Below are 17,485 nucleotides of genomic sequence, written 5' to 3'. Positions count from 1 at the left end.
ACAAGGGGAGCCGGGTGTGCCGGTGCAGCGAGTGCGGGAAGACGCTCCGGAACCCCAGGTACTTCTCGGTGCACAAGAAGATCCACACGGGGGAGAAGCCCTACGTGTGCCGGGACTGCGGCAAGGCCTTCGTGCAGAGCTCCTCCCTCAGGCAGCACCAGAGGGTGCACACCGGGGAGAGGCCCTTCGCGTGTCGCGACTGCGGCAGGACGTTCAACGACCGCTCGGCCATCTCCCAGCACCTGCGCACCCACACCGGGGCCAAGCCCTACCCGTGCCCGGACTGCGGCAAAGCCTTCCGCCAGAGCTCCCATCTCATCCGGCACCAGAGGACTCACACCGGCGAGCGCCCCTACACGTGCAGCAAGTGCGGCAAGGCCTTCACGCAGAGCTCGCACCTGATCGGGCACCAGAAGACGCACAGCAGGCTGAGAGGCAAGAAGAAATAGCCCGCCTCCCAGCCCTCAAGCCGTGCCAGGAGGCGCCCCCTTTGCGGCAGCGTCCCCTGAGGAAAGCTAGCTGGCATTCGGAGATGAATGGAAAGTCTCTGGGGATGAGATTCTCAAGACCCGAGGACGACCAGGGACACCGCCCTGCACTTAAGAAAACCAGTGTGGAGTTACTGCTCGTGAATACATCACTCGCGCCTAGGTGTTGGCTCAGGGGGTTTGCTGTTCTAATTTGTTTGTTCATTGGTTGTTAAGAGTGATCACTAGTGAAACCTGAAAATGCTTATAATGCAAGTTTAAAAAACCAGATACCAAGAAGTCTGTGCACTGATGTTTGTGGTAAAGTATTTATGCATATGGAAAAATAAACTATATATTTCTGTAGCAGGGTCTCTGTGTTTTTTTCCCACCTATTTAAACATCTTTTCACTAATGACTTAGTTGAAAGAAGCAATGTTAAAACAAAAGGATGGGCCCTGGGTGGACGTGGGAATTTGTCCCAGAGTGCATAAGGGGAGTGTGTGGGGAGGCAGGTGAAGGAAATGCTCTGGGAGCATGATCAGCAGGTAGGAGGGCGGGTGTTGCACGAACCTCCTTCAGATGAATGGACATCTGTCAGGATTATATGAGCAGCATCGACCAGGGAATGGTGGGTGATGCCACCAGGAGGGCCAGCACTGCCCAGTCTCATGACGGGAGCCTCTGTACTCACCACTCTGTCACTAAAGGAAACGTGAAAGTAATAAAGGCTCAGATGGGAAAGATTTCAGGCTGTGGGTAACTTCATGTCCTAAGTTGACTGCTTCAGAAGGCCAGAGACACCTCATCTCTGATGTGAAGGTAAGAGTTCACACTCAACATAAAGTGGTGCAGGATTTATTACACTGTGTCAGCTGAAGGCTGCAGAAAATGGAGAAGCTAAGATCTGGTTTTCTCCTGCCTCATATCCAGAGATCACAGAACATAGAAACAACCGCCATTACAGCTGTTCTTTTCGAGCTGGAATTTAATGAATGCCAACCATCTAGACAACCAGGAGAGCTCCCATGTGGAGTCAGCATCTTCTTGGTGTGCACAATAACCTTCCCGGGTTGGCAGTCTTCTTCCTATTTGTGGGGACAGAGCTGGTGAGCAGCAGAGCCAAGAGATCTGCATATATTTAGTTATTTGCTCAACAAGCAGGCCTTGAATGCCTATAGAAAAGAATTCAAAGGCCACGTGAGAATCATCTTCCAGCCCCTAGGGGCTTAGATTGTAATTGGAAAAATATGGCCAATGGAAAATAGAAGAAGGTAAGGGTGAAAAGAAGGCAGTGGCACCCCACTCCAGTCCTCTTGCCTGGAAAATCCCATGGACGGAGGAGCCTGGACGGCTGCAGTCCATGGGGTCGCCAAGAGTCGGACACGACTGAGCGACTTCACTTTCACTTTTCACTTTCATACATTGGAGAAGGAAATGGCAGCCCACTCCAGTGTTCTTGCCTGGAGAATCCCAGGGATGGGGGAGCCTAGTGGGCTGCCGTCTATGGGGTCGCACAGAGTCGGACACGACTGACGTGACTTAGCAACAAGGGTGAAACATAAAGGATTAAAGCAATTTGTCAGGGGTCTAATAAGGGTCAAATAAGGACTTTGGGGTATGAGAGTGGAGCTTTTCCAGAGTATGGAATGAGCTACTGGATGACCGATCCCTCAGGGTCTTCATCCACCAAATTATACGGTCTTCCTTCTCCTTGCCCTTCATTCACAATTGCCACTTCCAGCATTGTTTATGATATTTCTGTATGTCAAGACCTACTGGAGGTTAGTGTCAAGTCTGAAACAATCCCTCAAAGGACACTGAAAATTGGAGGTGTGTGTCTATGTCTAGAATTATAGGACTTAACTCATACTGGAGACTATGACAAGATTAGTGTGGTAAATCTATTAAGTTGAGCTCTCATCTGGTTGCATATTAAAGAACGCATACCTAAGAAAAACTGCATAATATGATCATTGGGAAGTCTTTCACCTGGTGCTCCCCCCTGTTGACATTACAGAATCTGTACGACAGAAAGGCTCCATGGATGCCATGAATGTGGGAGGCTTTCTGCAGGAGTTCTCAACTAAGTAGGCATCAGAAAACTCATACTGAAGAAAAACTGTTCTGTTGCAGTCAATGTGGGAAGTCTTTCAGTCATTTATTTTAATGTCTATCAAAGAATGGAGAGAAGTCTTAATGAATACAATTAATATAAGAAATCTTTCCTTCAGAGCTCTGATGTAATTTCACATCAAAGAACTCACACTGAAGAGAAAGAAGCCTTTCTCTTCAATGTGAAAGTGTAATCAGTTGGGAAATGCTTCAGTTGGAGTTCTCACTTTGAAGTGTCACTTCAGAGAACTCACACTGGAGAAAAACTTCATAAATGTCATGGGAAAAGTATTCCCAGTGGAATTCTCACCTTATTGGACATCAAAGAATCCATATTGGAGAGAATCTCTGTAAATGTAACCAATGTGGGAAATCTTTAGATGGAGATTTTTATCTTATTGTGAATCAGAAAATTCATATATAGGTGGAAAAACCACATGAATGTAACATGAAAAAGCCTTCAGCAGACCATCTGACTTATGGAACACCAGAGAATTCATAGTGAAAACCCTTATGCTTACAATCGGTGAAGAAATGCTTTCACTTGGCGCTCTTCCCTTGTTGCATCCTTGAAGAAAACTATTAAGTAACAGTTTTTAGTGTGATGACATATGGTCAATGTCTGCTCCTCTGCTTTTGTAGGACTCCTTAAAAGAAAATCCTACTAAAGGTGATCAACTAGACAGGCTTCTTAATGGCAGTGAGGCCTAGATTTGAGAAAGAACAAGGACAATAAAATAGGCACTGATGTGGGTAAATGTTTTCTTAGATGATTAAAGATTGAAACAGTTGATGGAAATGTAGAGTCAATTTTTTTACTTATAGTATCAATGTTCTTTTTCATTTAGATATTTTACCATTTGGGGACGTTTGCATAGTTTCTAATCTGTTTTATGTGGAGTCTGTAGTTCCTAATGTTTATGCAGATTCTGTAATTATAAGAAGTGAAAAAGACATTATGTACATGATCCTGCTGTCATAACATTCAAAAAAATGTTTGCACATGGACAAGAATAAAAGTGGAATGGGTAAATAGTTGATTGGTCCCATTTTAAAATATTTAAATGCTCCTATGATAATTAACAAATTAAAAAAGAAAAAAGAACAAAAATAGAATCGTGTGGACTATCTCCTCCTCTGAGGACATCAGGAAGAAGCAGGATAAGGAACTGAGACGCTAAGTGTACCTGGCTTCTGGGAAGTAAAAAGTGTGTGACAACCACACCTCCCATCAGTCTTAGGTTCCAGGGATTTACCATTAAAAGTATCCAGTAGTTCCTCTGAAGGGGACTTGAAATCCACTGAAGTATCTCATCACAGAAAGTTCCAGATAAGAGGCCAGACAAGAAATTCAGGCAAGGCTTTACTGGGATTCGTGCTGCAGCTCAGGGGAGGGAAAACAAGTAACAGCTACCTTTGCTGGCTTCCTGAGGAGGAGACAGCTGGTTCCTTATGTGGCGAGAGAGCAGGGGTGTGTCCAGGAGTTGGGCTGGAGGGGTCACTTAGGTGGTCTGCCCACCCCCTGGGTGGCGCTGTGTACAGGGTGCACGCCAGTACCCTGCTTCTGCTCAGTTTTGGGTCTTTTTGTATCTCATCATTGATAATGTGCCCCAACTGTGTAGGCACACAGCTAGTTTTAGTCCCTTTTAGCTTCTTAGTTTTTTGTTGCTGAAAGAGACCATTCATCCAGGTGCAGGCACTGCAGCAAAGGATCCCAGGGTTCAGGTCCCAGCCTGTCTCAGAAGGGAACAGCTTCAACCATTGCCCATCTCCTGAGTGTAAGTGTCTGACACGCAACAAGCTTGGGATCCATTCCACGAGCTGGCTGTGGTTTTCCTGGTAGTCAGTGTTTGCTGCTTTCACTTAATGAAAGAAAATCTGTATTTTAGGGAGGAACAAGAAAAAGTTACACCTAAAATTGTTTGCACTTCCTCTCCCTAATGCACAGTGTGCATCTACATTAGAAATTAACCAGAGCTCTTCAGAGATGGGCGTGCCTGCTTGACCGTTCTTCTGACACCACAATGTAACTTCACAAAGAGAATGGCATTTGTTCCCACCTCTGTCATGGGTCCAAAAGCTCCTTCCCTGTTGGATCCTACTGTTTGTTGGAATCAAGGCCTCAGCAACAAGAAGCCCTGTGCCAGGTTCACTTGGCGCTACTCCAAGGTGCATCTTAGGTGTTAAGTTGGGGTGAGGTGCCCACTTTCAAACTATTTAAATAGGACATCTAGCAAAGAAGATATTTCCAGGAGCACAAGAGCAGAGGCTTCTTCCACTGCTGCTGTTTCCAGGAATACAGGGCTGGGTCTCAGAGTGGGCATTCTCACAGGCAGCCCTGGTAACATCTTAACAGAAGTGTACCATCAGGACCACATTGGTGATGAGACAGAATTGGAGATCGTACTGTACTCAGAGGTTAATTAGCATTTACTCACACAGGACGCAGCAACAGGTGGCTGACATGTCTCCTTACCTCTGACAGGTAATCCTCTGATAAAGCACATTATCAAGTGGCAGAGACTATCCCTGCTGCCTTTTCAGTGGGAACAGCCAAAGGCAGGAGTTCCTTTCATGACACGAAAAGAAAGAAAAGCTAAAAACTCACAAAATGGGAAATTGCTAGAGTCCAGCTCCAGCAGCCAGGGATTCAACCTGAAGGGGTGAGTGGTGTTGGCGAGAAACTGAGGCAGCCTCTCAGATTTTTTTGGACTGCCTGTTTATTTCAAGCTTATGATCCTCTTTTATACTTTTATAAAAGCATTAGGTCAGAGCTTTGATATTTTTAGTTCCCAGTGACCCAGATTTTTCTCCAAAAATCACTGTTGCCCCTCAAAAGGAGTTCCTTCCTCAGCGATTTTCTTACCTCCTTTTTCTCCTGTGTCCTTGTGAACACACTGTAACTCATGCTAATGTCTGGGCTGCACACCACATTCCTCAGTTTAACTCATCTTTCTATTTCCTGTTTGCCCCTAGTATTCTAAGCTCACTATTTCTAAGAAAGGGCTTCTAGCTATAAATCTCTCTAAAGTCCCTAATCTCTATAAGCTATAGTAAAATATGCTAACATTACAGCATCCCTTAAATCTTTAGTTTCTAACTATTTTAATTATTCCTAAGCCCTAAATTCAGCAAACTCCTTTGCCATAAACACTTTCCTCACAAATAGGCTTCAGATAGCAATCCCTCCCATGGTCTCAAGCCGTGGCCTCTGTGCTCACCCTGGAACACTCTGATCAACTTTAGGAATTATTCTTTGAGCACAGCTGCAGAAGGCTTTATGCCTTCTCATGCTCCTCTCAAAAACAATAAACACCTTAATATTCTCTTTAGTCAACTCAGCCGAGGAAAGAAAAAAACAAGTCAGAATCACAAAGCCTAACTCCTTGATTCTGGTCTGTGCCTACGGAACAAAGGGAGGGGGTTTAGGGCCGTGCCTCCATTTTGTCCGCAGTGCCTAACGCGGCCCCCACAGGAAAGGAGGAGACGAGAGCAGTGTTCTGCACGGGAGGGGCACCCCCTGGAGTTGCGAGAGGCAATGCCCAACAGAGCAATGATTGTTCCTGGAGTTACGAGCACACCCAAGCCTGCAGGGTCCGGTTGGTAGGAGAGCTGTTCAGTACTGTTCCATCCGTTCCTGGGTGGGGTGCTGGGTTTCTGCCTACAGGCTCCACTCATCACGTAAGGCAGAGTGGTTCCTGCCAGTGACACCAACAATCAGCCTTTACACCCCGACTTTGAGGGCTCCCCTGGCACAATGAGAAAATTGATCTTCCAGAGAAGAGGAGACATGGCCAAGACCAAATCAGGAGGTCAGTCTGGTCTAGAACTGGCATATATTTGCAGGGGCGGGGGCTGTGGCGGGGGGGCGGGGGGAAGCTCGGCAGCAAGATGACCTGGGTTCAAAATCTTGGGCTTTGCTTACCAGCTTTGCCACTCAAGTTAATTACCTAACCTCTTTTTGCCTCGGTTTTCCTACCTGTTCCAAGCAGAAGTCAATATCGGGCTGCCAAGAGGAGTACAGAATCAGTACACGTGGGTGCTTTACCAGGCTGGCGGTCGGCAAACTCTTAAGCTGTTACTATCTTATTACTATCATCACTACCTCCTCTTTCAACACCCGTCAGTTTATAAGGGCTAAATAATAAAGAAGAGAGAAAAGCCAGAAACACCCTGAAGATGAAAGGTAAGGTGGGAGGGCCAACTCTACTAGACTGTAAACCATATTATAAAGCATCTATAATTTTAAAGTCGTAGTACTGGCACATGAGTAGACAGACCAACTCAACAGAAAAGAAAATTCAGAAATAGATTCAATTGCATGTGTAAAGTAAGTGATACTTTACTTACTTTACCTCAGTGAGGAAAAAGTAGACTTTAGCTAAACTACTTAGTATACCATATACACATATACTTAGTATATCTGCAAAAGAGAAAATGAAATCCATTCCTCACACTTCATACTAGGATGAATTCTGAGTGGATTAAAGATTTAAATGTAAAATATGACATACAAGCATTAGGATAAACATGGGTGAATTTCCCCAAAACTTGAGAATATTTACTACACATGAATCAAAATCCAAGGGTAATAAAGGAAAATACTGATAAATTTGATAGTGTAAAAATAAATTTTTCTATTTATTGAGGAAGAAAACCAATTGTTGGGGAAGAAAAACCCCACAACACTGTTAACATGGACAGATTACAAGCTGTCAAAAATTGCAATTTGCAAAGTTATTATTACCAGTAAGGAACTTTCAAGGCGAAAGTAAAAGATCAACAACCCTATTGAAAAATGGCTACAATATGAACAGTTCACAAAACTAAAAATTGCTTCTTAAATATATTAAAAATGCTCATAACTAGAGAAATTCTCATTAGAGGAATGCAAATTAGAACTATTTTGAAATAACACTTTACCTGGCAGATTGGTAAAGACTCAAAACTATGATGCCATAACCAGCTGCTGAGACTGTGAGGAACAGGCCCTGCCAAACACTGCCTCAGTTCAGTGCAGCTGCTCAGTCGAGTCCGACTCTCTGCGACCCCGTGGACCGCAGCCCGCCAGGCCTCCCTGGCCATCACCAACTCCCAGAGCTTACTCAAACTCATGTCCATTGAGTCGGTGATGCCATCCAAACATCTCATCTTCTGTCGCCCCTTCTCCTCCTGTCTTCAATCTTCCTAGCATCAGGGTCTTTTCCAATGAGTCAGTTCTTTGAATCAGTGGCCAAAGTATTGGACTTTCAGCTTCAGCATCAGTCCTTCCAATGAATATCCAAGACTGATCTCCTTTAGGATGGACTGGTTGGATCTCCTTGCAGTCCAAGGGACCCTCAAGAGTCTTCTCCAACACCACAGTTCAAAAGCATCAATTCTTCAGTGCTCAGCTTTCTTTATAGTCCAACTCTCACATCCATACATGACTACTGGAAAAACCAAAGTGCCGGGATACAGCCCCAGTGGATCCAGGGTAATTCGAAGGGGAGATGGAATCAGCGTCCTAGGAAAAAACTTATTTAATTACAGATATATAGAGAGATTAGAAACGGATAGTGTAGTAGGAAATATTAGTGGAGAAAAAGATCTGAATAACTTGGTTTACGTGGGATACCAATAAAACTCCAAGACAAGGAATTTGCACCATCTACGTTGGGCCACCGGCGCCTGTTTGAATATCAGAGGGTGCCCCGCCTTGGACTCTCTCTCTCATGGATCTTAGAAGCTAGGGCAAGTAAGTAGACATGGTGAATACCCACGCTCCAGATGGGAACTCAGCCAGAAGGGGAAAGAAAGTATGACACGGGGGAATCAGTCTTTCCAGAAACTGATCCAATTTCTTTATTTTTTAGGTTTGCTTATATACCTTTTGTTACACATAGAGACAAATGGAAATTTTAAAGTCACGTGGGGGTCAGCAGTCCTGACCTTTATCAAAATCAGGTGCTTCATATAAAAGTATACATAAAGGTCTTAGAGGTATTACATCATCTTCTGGCCATGAGGCCTGCTGACATTTTATGACACTTTCTTTCTGATAACCAAAAAACTTAGTTTCCAGGGGTGATTTTTCTTAAACCAGGCACCACCCTCCGAAGGTACCAGATAAAGTTGCATTCCTATAGGGTGAGGGTGTAGTGGGTTACAATTAAGAAACGAATTTATTTAACCTAAGGTTAACATGATTAATCTTAAAGGTTAATACTTATTTCTTCTATATGCTAGTTATATTCATTATAAGGGCAAGGAATTTAGCAGCAAATATTGGCTCAACAAATGAAAAACCCTTCACCAATATAATTTCTAATCAACCCACTATACTATACTAATAATTTTCTAACTTCTCAAAAGAATCTGTATTTAGAAAGTTTACAGCATCTCATGCCTCTCACGGTTGGGAGGCTGTAAATAATCACATGTGGCCGGACGAACCTGTACAGGCAGGCTAGATAACCTTCAGAGGAGTTCGTAAGTTGAAACACTCTTGTCACACCCAGGAATTTTTATTGACTTGGAGCTGTAAGTTAACTCCTTCTCTGAGAGAGGTGATGGCGGTCAGCTCCCCGTAAAGTCAGAGGTATAGGTGAGAGCATAAAACAGTAAAGTAGGCAGACCCTGGTTTGGGGGGTAGATGCTCAGAACAAGGAGTTTCCTGAGGCTCAATCCCACCTTTGCATATGCCGAAGCCTCCTTCCCCATGACCTTTGCCATGGGCGGAGTTCCTCACGCTGGCTCCCGGCATCAAAGCTTCGACTAGATGGATGTTTGTTGGCAAAGTGATGTCTCTGCTTTTTAATATGCTGTCTATGTTGGTCATAACTTTTCTCCCAAGGAGCAAGCACCTTTTAATTTCATGGCTGCAGTCACCATCTGCAGTGATTTGGTGGGACACAAACAGGTGGATGCAATCTTAAAAACGACAAAATGATCTCTGTTCGTTTCCATGGCAAACCATTCAGGATCACAGTAATCCAAGCCTATGCCCCAACAAGTAATGCTGAAGAAGCTGAAGTTGAACGGTTCTATGAAGACCTATAAGACCTTTTAGAACTAACACCCAAAAAAGATGTCCTTTTCATTATGGGGGACTGGAATGCAAAAGTAGGAAGTCAAGAAACACCTGGAGTAACAGCAAAATTTGGCCTTGGAATACGGAATGAGGCAGGGCAAAGGCTAATGGAGGTTTGCCAAGAGAACACACTGGTCATAGCAAACACCCTCTTCAAACAACACAAGAGAAGACTCTACACATGGACATCACCAGATGGTCAATACCAAAATCAGATTGATTATATTCTTTGCAGCCAAAGATGGAGAAGCTCTATACAGTCAGCAAAAACAAGATCGGGAGCTGACTTAAATTGAAGAAAGTAGAGAAAACCATTAGACCATTCAGGTATGACCTAAATCAAATCCCTTATGATTATATAGTGGAAGTGAGAAATAGATTTAAGGGACTGGATCTGATAGACAGAGTGGCTGATGAACTATGGACAGAGGTTCGTGACACTGTACAGGAGACAGGGATCAAGACCACCCCCATGGAAAAGAAATGCAAAAAAGCAAAATGGCTGTCTGGGGAGGCCTTACAAATAGCTGTGAAAAGAGAAGCAAAAAGCAAAGGAGAAAAGGGAAGATGTAAGCATCTGAATGCAGAGTTTCAAAGAATAGCAAAGAGAGATAAGAAAGCCTTGCTCAGTGATCAATGCAAAGAAATACAGGAAAACAACAGAATGGGAAAGACTAGAGATCTCTTCAAGAAAATTAGAGACACCAAGGAACATTTCATGCAAAGATGGGCTCGATGAAGGACAGAAATGGTCTGGACTTAACAGAAGCAGAAGATATTAAGACGTGGCAAGAATGCACGGAAGAACTGTACAAAAAAGATCTTCACAACCCGGATAATCACGATGGTGTGATCGCTCACCTAGAGCCAGACATCCTGGAATGTGAAGTCAAGTGGGCCTTAGAAAACATCACTAGGAACAAAGCTAGTGGGGGTGATGGAATTACAGTTGAGCTATTTCAAATCCTGGAAGATGATGCTGTGAAAGTGCTGCCCTCAATATGCCAGCACATTTGGAAAACTCAGCAGTGGCCACAGGACTGGAAAAGGTCAGTTTTCATTCCCATCCCGAAGAAAGGCAATGCCAAAGAATGCTCAAACTACCACACAACTGCACTCATCTCACATGCTAATAAAGTAATGCTCAAAATTCTCCAAGCCAGGCTTCAACAATATGTGAACCGTGAAATTCCAGTTGTTCAAGCTGGTTTTAGAAAAGGCAGAGGAATCAGAGATTAAATTGCCAACATCCGCTGGATCATGGAAAAAGAGAGTTCCAGAAAAACATCTATTTCTGCTTTATTGACTATGCCAAAGCCTTTGACTGTGTAGATCACAATAAACTGTGGAAAATTCTGAAAGAGATGGGAATACCAGACCACCTGACCTGCCCCTTGGGAAACCCATATGCAGATCAGGAAGCAATAGTTAGAACTGGACATGGAACAACAGACTGGTTCCAAATAGGAAAAGGAGTACATCAAGGCTGTATATTGTCACCCTGCTTATTTCACTTATATGCAGAGTACATCATGAGAAACACTGGACTGGAAGAAACACAAGCTGGAATCAAGATTGCCGAGAGAAATATCAACAACCTCAGATATGCAGATGACACCACCCTTAGGGCAGAAAGTGAAGAGGAACTAAAAGGCCTCTTGATGAAAATGAAAGAGGAGAGTCAAAATGTTGGCTTAAAGCTCAACATTTAGAAAACTAAGATCATGGCATCTGGTCCCATCACTTCACAGGAAATAGATGGGGAAACAGTGGAAACAGTGTCAGACTTTCTTTTGGGGGCTCCCAAATCACAGCAGATGGTGATTGCAGGCATGAAATTAAAAGATGCTTTCTCCTTGGAAGGAAATTTATGACCAACCTAGATAGCATATTCAAATGCAGAGACATTACTTTGCCAACAAAGGTCCATCTAGTCAAGGCTATGGTTTTTCCAGTGGTCATGTATGGATGTGAGAGTGGGACTGTTAAGAAAGCTGAGCGCCGAAGAATTGATGCTTTTGAACTGTGGTGTTGGAGAGGACTCTTGAGAGTCCCTTGGACTGCAAGGAGATCCAACCAGCCCATTCTAAAGGAGATCCATCCTGGGTGTTCATTGGAAGGACTGATGCTAAAGCTGAAACTCCAATAATTTGGCCACCTCATGTGAAGAGTTGACTCATTGGAAAAGACTCTGATGCTGGGAGGGATTGGGGGTAGGAAGAGAAGGGGATGACAGAGGGTGAGATGGCTGGATGGCATCACCAACTCTGTGGACATGAGTTTGAGTGAACTCCGGAAGTTGGTGATGGACAGGGAGGCCTGGCGTGCTGGGATTCATGGGGTTGCAAAGAGTCGGACACGACTGAGTGACTGAACTGAACTGAACTAAAACAGGTGTAACTCCAAAGAACAAGAATTAGGCAATATTAAAAACACACTTACGTTTGACCCAATATCCCACTTCTAGACATCTATTCTAAATTTACACTGGCAAAAATGCAAAATGATGTAGGCACAGGAATATCCATTGCAGCACTCTCTATAAAACAATACAGCTTATGTGTCATCAGTAGCGGGCTGGTGGAAGGAACTGCAGTCCGAACACACAATGGTGCCCTGGCAGTTGCCAGAGAACAATCTCCCACCAAACGGTTAGGTGGAAAACAATGAAGTGTGTCACAACACTATGTATAGTAGCGAAGATTTTACCCAAGGAAGAGTGATGGTACACTTACAGAATCTGTTGCTTATGCTTTTTAAACGGAAGGATAATCCAAAACTTATAATTACCAATGGGAGAGGACAGGGATAGAGGGATGAGGAGCCAAAGAGGCTAGGCTTCTCTTAGTACACTTTCATGTCTGTAGTTTTCATGTTGGAACCATGAAAGTACTTTGCATAAATTATAAACTAGTTAAGTTTTAAGTGATGTCTAAATATTGAAAGTATTCAGTTAGGAGCTTATCACAGATAACCTCTTTCATGAAGAGCCAGAGTAGTTCCCGCCAGAAGGCCACCCTAGGAAGGTTTCCTGTGGTCTCTCCCACCTTGAAGAGACAGGGCAGGATATCAGGTCTGTAGTCTCAGCTCCACAAGGCAGTGAGGCTGAATATGCGCACAATGGTCAGACCACATAAAACAGAACTCTCTGACGCACAATCTCTGTAGCAACAGGTCCAAAACAGTCAGGACTTGCTCACTAACTGCCAGTTTCCCTATTTTTTGCCCCTGTCCCACTTAGGACCAATTCAGTTCAGTTCAGGTCAGTCGCTCAGTCGTGTCCGACTCTGTGACCCCATGAATCGCAGCACGCCAGGCCTCCCTGTCCATCACCAACTCCTGGAGTTCACTCAGACTCACGTCCATCAAGTCAGTGATGCCATCCAGCCATCTCATCCTGGGTCGTCCCCTTCTCCTCCTGTCCCCAACCCCTCCCAGCATCGGAGTCTTCTCCAATGAGTCAACTCTTCGCATGAGGTGGCCAAAGTACTGGAGTTTCAGCTTCAGCATCATTCCTTCCAAAGAAATCCCAGGGCTGATCTCCTTCAGAATGGACTGGTTGGATCTCCTTGCAGTCCAAGGGACTCTCAAGAGTCTTCTCCAACACCACAGTTCAAAAGCATCAATTCTTCGGCGCTCAGCCTTCTTCACAGTCCAACTCTCACATCCATACATGACCACAGGAAAAACCATAGCCTTGACTAGACGGACCTTAGTCGGCAAAGTAATGTCTTTGCTTTTGAATATGCTACCTAGGTTGGTCATAACTTTTCTTCCAAGGAGTAAGCGTCTTTTAATTTCATGGCTGCAGTCACCATCTGCCGTGATTTTGGAGCCCCCCAAAATAAAGTCTGACACTGTTTCCACTGTTTCCCCATCTATTTCCCATGAAGTGATGGGACCGGATGGCATGATCTTCGTTTTCTGAATGTTGACCTTTAAGCCAACTTTTTCAATCTCCTCTTTCACTTTCATCAAGAGGCTTTTTAGTTCCTCTTCACTTTCTGCCATAAGGGTGGTGTCATCTGCATATCTGAGGTTATTGATATTTCTCCCGGCAATCTTGATTCTAGCTTGTGTTTCTTCCAGTCCAGCGTTTCTCATGATGTACTCTGCATCTAAGTGAAATAAGCAGGGTGACAATATACAGCCTTGACGCACTCCTTTTCCTATTTAGGACCAATTGGAGAAAGCCAAACAGGCTTCCCTAAGCCATCACACACAATGACGCACTGCTAGTTAGCAGGCCTCCAACTTTCACACTCCACACTCAGAGCACACCCGAGGCCCTCCCCTCCCCTTGGCCGGCCTTTGAGCCTTTGCCAAACACCCGCTGCGGCCGACTCCCCTGCTCTAGCGGGCTCTGTGAAAACGTCTTCCGTGCTCCTCGGCAGGTGGTCTCTCTCGACTTCCACACCCAGACGCCCAAGGCCACTATGCTGCCGCCGAGAGGTGGAACGTCTGCTGCGCAACTGGAGATACTGCCCCCTGAGCGAGGAAAACCGCCACCGGCGCGCGACTTTCTGGGACTTGTAGTTCCTCGCGCCGAGCGGGCGCACTTCCGCCACCTACCGGAAGTGCCGCCGGTACTCGCGCGCTCCGGTGGACCTGGCCCGGGAACCTGCGCGGAGGCTCCCCTGTGCCGCACAGGCCTCCCGAGCTCGGTACGTGGACACAGTTCTTCCACTGGTACGTGGGTTTCGAACTCAGCTTGAAGAGAAAGTGTATGTTGTCCTGGTGGACAGAGAATCACAGGCAGTCTTGGCAGAGCAAAAGGCACCGGCAAACCCCGGACCTAGGCGTTGGGGGCCCGTGTGGGTCGTGTTTGGTGATGCGGCTTGGGTGGAGGGGTGAACGTGGCTGGGGGTGTGGAGAGCGGGGCCTAGAACTGCCGGCTGCGCGAGGGCTGGGGTTTGGGTTTCAGAGCTTCAGTAAATAGTGGAATCCGGCGGTGAATGGCTCAGTGGAGGGGCAGTGCCAGGAGAGTAGAAAGTGTGAGGAGGGCTCTTGAGTTTCCGGTTCTAGTGAGGAGCCAGGATGGAGGCCGCAGGGCAAGGGATGAGGGAACCCTGGACGCTATCAGCTGTGTTGAGTCTGTGGACGAAGACATTAATCAGTAATTGCTCTAAGAGAGAAATGGGACATTTTATTCAAGCCTTGGATTATAACTCAGGAAGCAGCTTCTCAGAAAGCTCTGAGGATTGTTCCACCCTGGAGGTCAAAGCACAGTTATATACTTTTTGAGAGAAAGGACCATGTGTCAGATGAGGAATTGACATTTGATACCGTCCAACCCTGCAGCACATTGTGACCCCTTAGAAAGAAGGAAGTTTGTCCCCTAAGCAGGTATGGTTAATGTGGATGCACCATGCACACTAAATGGGAGGGAGGAGGCCCAGATGAGCAACGAAAGAGTTTAAATTTTTTTGTCTTGCCATAAAATACGGTTTTTATTTCATCAAGTCTTTAGAGGCATGGCTGGATATGGAGAGAATGGCAGTGGTAGGGAGCCTGGGAGGGAGGTCTGGGCTGGACATAAGGCCTGGGGCAGTACTTGAAACCTCCACCCCCTCACTGGCAGGAAAAAAAGAAACTATAAAGAGAAGGAGAAAGAGAGGCCTCTAGAAAGAGGTCTAGCATGAGGGAAAGGACTTTTATGCCCAGGTGTAACCAGTAGAATTAAATCTGCTGTGGCCTCTAGTGTGTGTCAGCACAAGTGTAAAACTCTATAAATGCAACTCTTGTAATCATCACAGCAGCACCACAAAGCAGGCCTGCTCTCCTCCCAGACTTCTGCAGATGAGGCCCCAAGAGGCTGAGGAGGCCTGTTCAGGGTCCTCCAGAGGCAACTGGTGGAGGTAGGACTTTGAAAGCAGGCAGTCTGGCTGTGGAGCGGAGGTGTTCCCAGCCCCCGCCCTGGATGTCTCCAACAAGGAAGAAGAGGACCTGAGGGTGAAAACGAACACACATAGTAGATTGCCCATGGATGGACAGGAATGTCAGAACAAGATAGCTTCACATAGAGCCTTGAGCGGTCTTCTTAGGTGTGGTGTACACGTGTGTGTGTGTATGTGCATGCCTGCAAGCATGCAGCATCGGTGTGCTTTTAGTACACAGAGTGAGAGAGAGTCAGACATGGGGAAGGGTTTGGGATAAGATGAGCAGAGTATGGACAGCAATGGCAGCATTAAGGGAAGCTGGGGATGATAGGTATGTCTTCTGGCCAGTTGGGCAGCAGCACAGCAGGTCCAGAAGTTTGCTGCCCCTCACAGCGTGCCTTTGGTTGTCTTCCTGGGAATTTTCATATGCTCCTTCTCCCCTTCCCCCACGTCAATTTTTAGAAACCGGCTGATGTCTCACTGAGATATTTTTAAAAATTGTACAATCAATTGTTTTGACACTGCCTCCATTTCTGTCTATCTAGTATCTTGAGATGATAGGAAAAACTGGCCCCTCCTTTATTTGAGTGTTGAGGTACTGTTGTGTGTCTTTGGGTTCATGGTTCAGACACCCCAGCACATGCCTCAAGACATTTACCTTGAGCCTATGACAGCCCAGGCCCAGAGCTAGGCAGACTGGCCCGCTTCAGTGAGAGAACTTAGCCACCTTGGCTGACCTCAGAGCCTTGAACAGGGAGATTATGTGGTCAGAGCCCCACCTCCCTGCCCTACACTCCCCAGGGGATAGTCCTCAGCTGGCACTGGTTGCTCTTGCCTTTGGGCATGGGGGTGGACTTGGGAGTGTGGAGGCACTGAGGTAGGGGCTAACTCCCTAATTGTCCCCCCAACCCTAGCCCTGCTTTCTGAGGACTTCTGTCTTCACAACAGCATCTCCAGATATGAGGAGGAAATGGAGGCATATTTTCAGCAGATCCCATCCCAGGTGAGTTGGAGACCTTTGTGCTCATTGCCTTTGTCTCCATGGCTGTAGAATGCATCCAGGAATAACACCCACCTCCTCAGGTCAGCGCACATGAGAGTTCTTGTAATGGTGCCCTGTGCCTTGGGGTGAAGTGCACGGGCTCCCACATGAATGAGCCAGGCATTCCCCAAACCTGGGTCTCTGGGCCAGGTCTCTTTAGACTTCTTCATGGTGTTTGCTCAGTGGACCCTTGAGGGCGAATAGAGCTGAGCCTCCAGAAACAGTCAGCCACTCTGGCCCATTGACCCTTATTGAGACCACTCAGGAGAGCAGCTGAGAGTGTGCCCATAAAGCGCCAAAGGCACCCTTAGATGGCTCACACGTGGTTTCACGAGGAAGCAATTAAGCTCATGGCATTAGCTTCCTAGAAACACACCACAGCCCTGATTTGTCTCATGGCTGTGCTGACCCCTGGTTTAGAGCATCCTCTCTGCCTGATTTCCAGCCTGATATTGTTCAGAAGCTGGGGGTGAGGAGCTCCAAGAGGGGTCCCCGTTGTTCCCAACGCAGAAAGTCAGGATCACCGATGCAACTAGCAGTAGAGGAGATACCCAGAGAAAAATGAAAACACCTTGGACCTGGGTCTGAGTCTGATCTGAGCAAGGGGTTCTCCCTCCCCTGTGCTGTCCTATCCCCAGCTTCCTCATTAAGAAAGCAGGGCTCCATGGTAACACCAGTGATGTTTCAGCCAACTGTGAGCTTCAAGGTCATGGCTGTGACATTCACATGGGGGGAGTGGGGACATTTGGACCTGGCCCAGAGGACAGTGTACCGTGAGGTGGCTCTCGAGACATGTAGTCACCTGGTCTCCCTAGTTAAGGCAGTCACTGCCCATCGCCAGACCCAGGGTGCAGCTCATTTCAGGCGCGCCTGGACTGGCCCAGAAGGTGCTGAAGTGGGTCCCTTTGAG

General features: G+C 46.1%; 1 protein-coding gene across 1 annotated transcript in view; it reads left to right on the top strand.

Moving 5' to 3' along the window:
* The window catches only part of ZNF274 (zinc finger protein 274), a 23,754-nt gene extending 23,007 nt beyond the window's left edge, over positions 1 to 747 (top strand). The window contains exon 8 of the mRNA XM_040253741.1: positions 6 to 747. Coding sequence (XP_040109675.1) covers positions 6 to 449 — 444 coding nt within the window. The 3' untranslated portion in view covers positions 450 to 747. The remainder of the gene's footprint in view (positions 1 to 5) is intronic.
* Positions 748 to 17,485: the final 16,738 nt, after the last annotated feature.

The sequence above is a fragment of the Oryx dammah genome, unplaced genomic scaffold (genome assembly GCF_014754425.2).
Source record: "Oryx dammah isolate SB20612 unplaced genomic scaffold, SCBI_Odam_1.1 HiC_scaffold_13, whole genome shotgun sequence".
Lineage (NCBI taxonomy): Eukaryota > Metazoa > Chordata > Mammalia > Artiodactyla > Bovidae > Oryx > Oryx dammah.
Note: the sequence above shows the minus strand (reverse complement) of the source record. Positions and strands in the feature narration are given on the sequence as shown.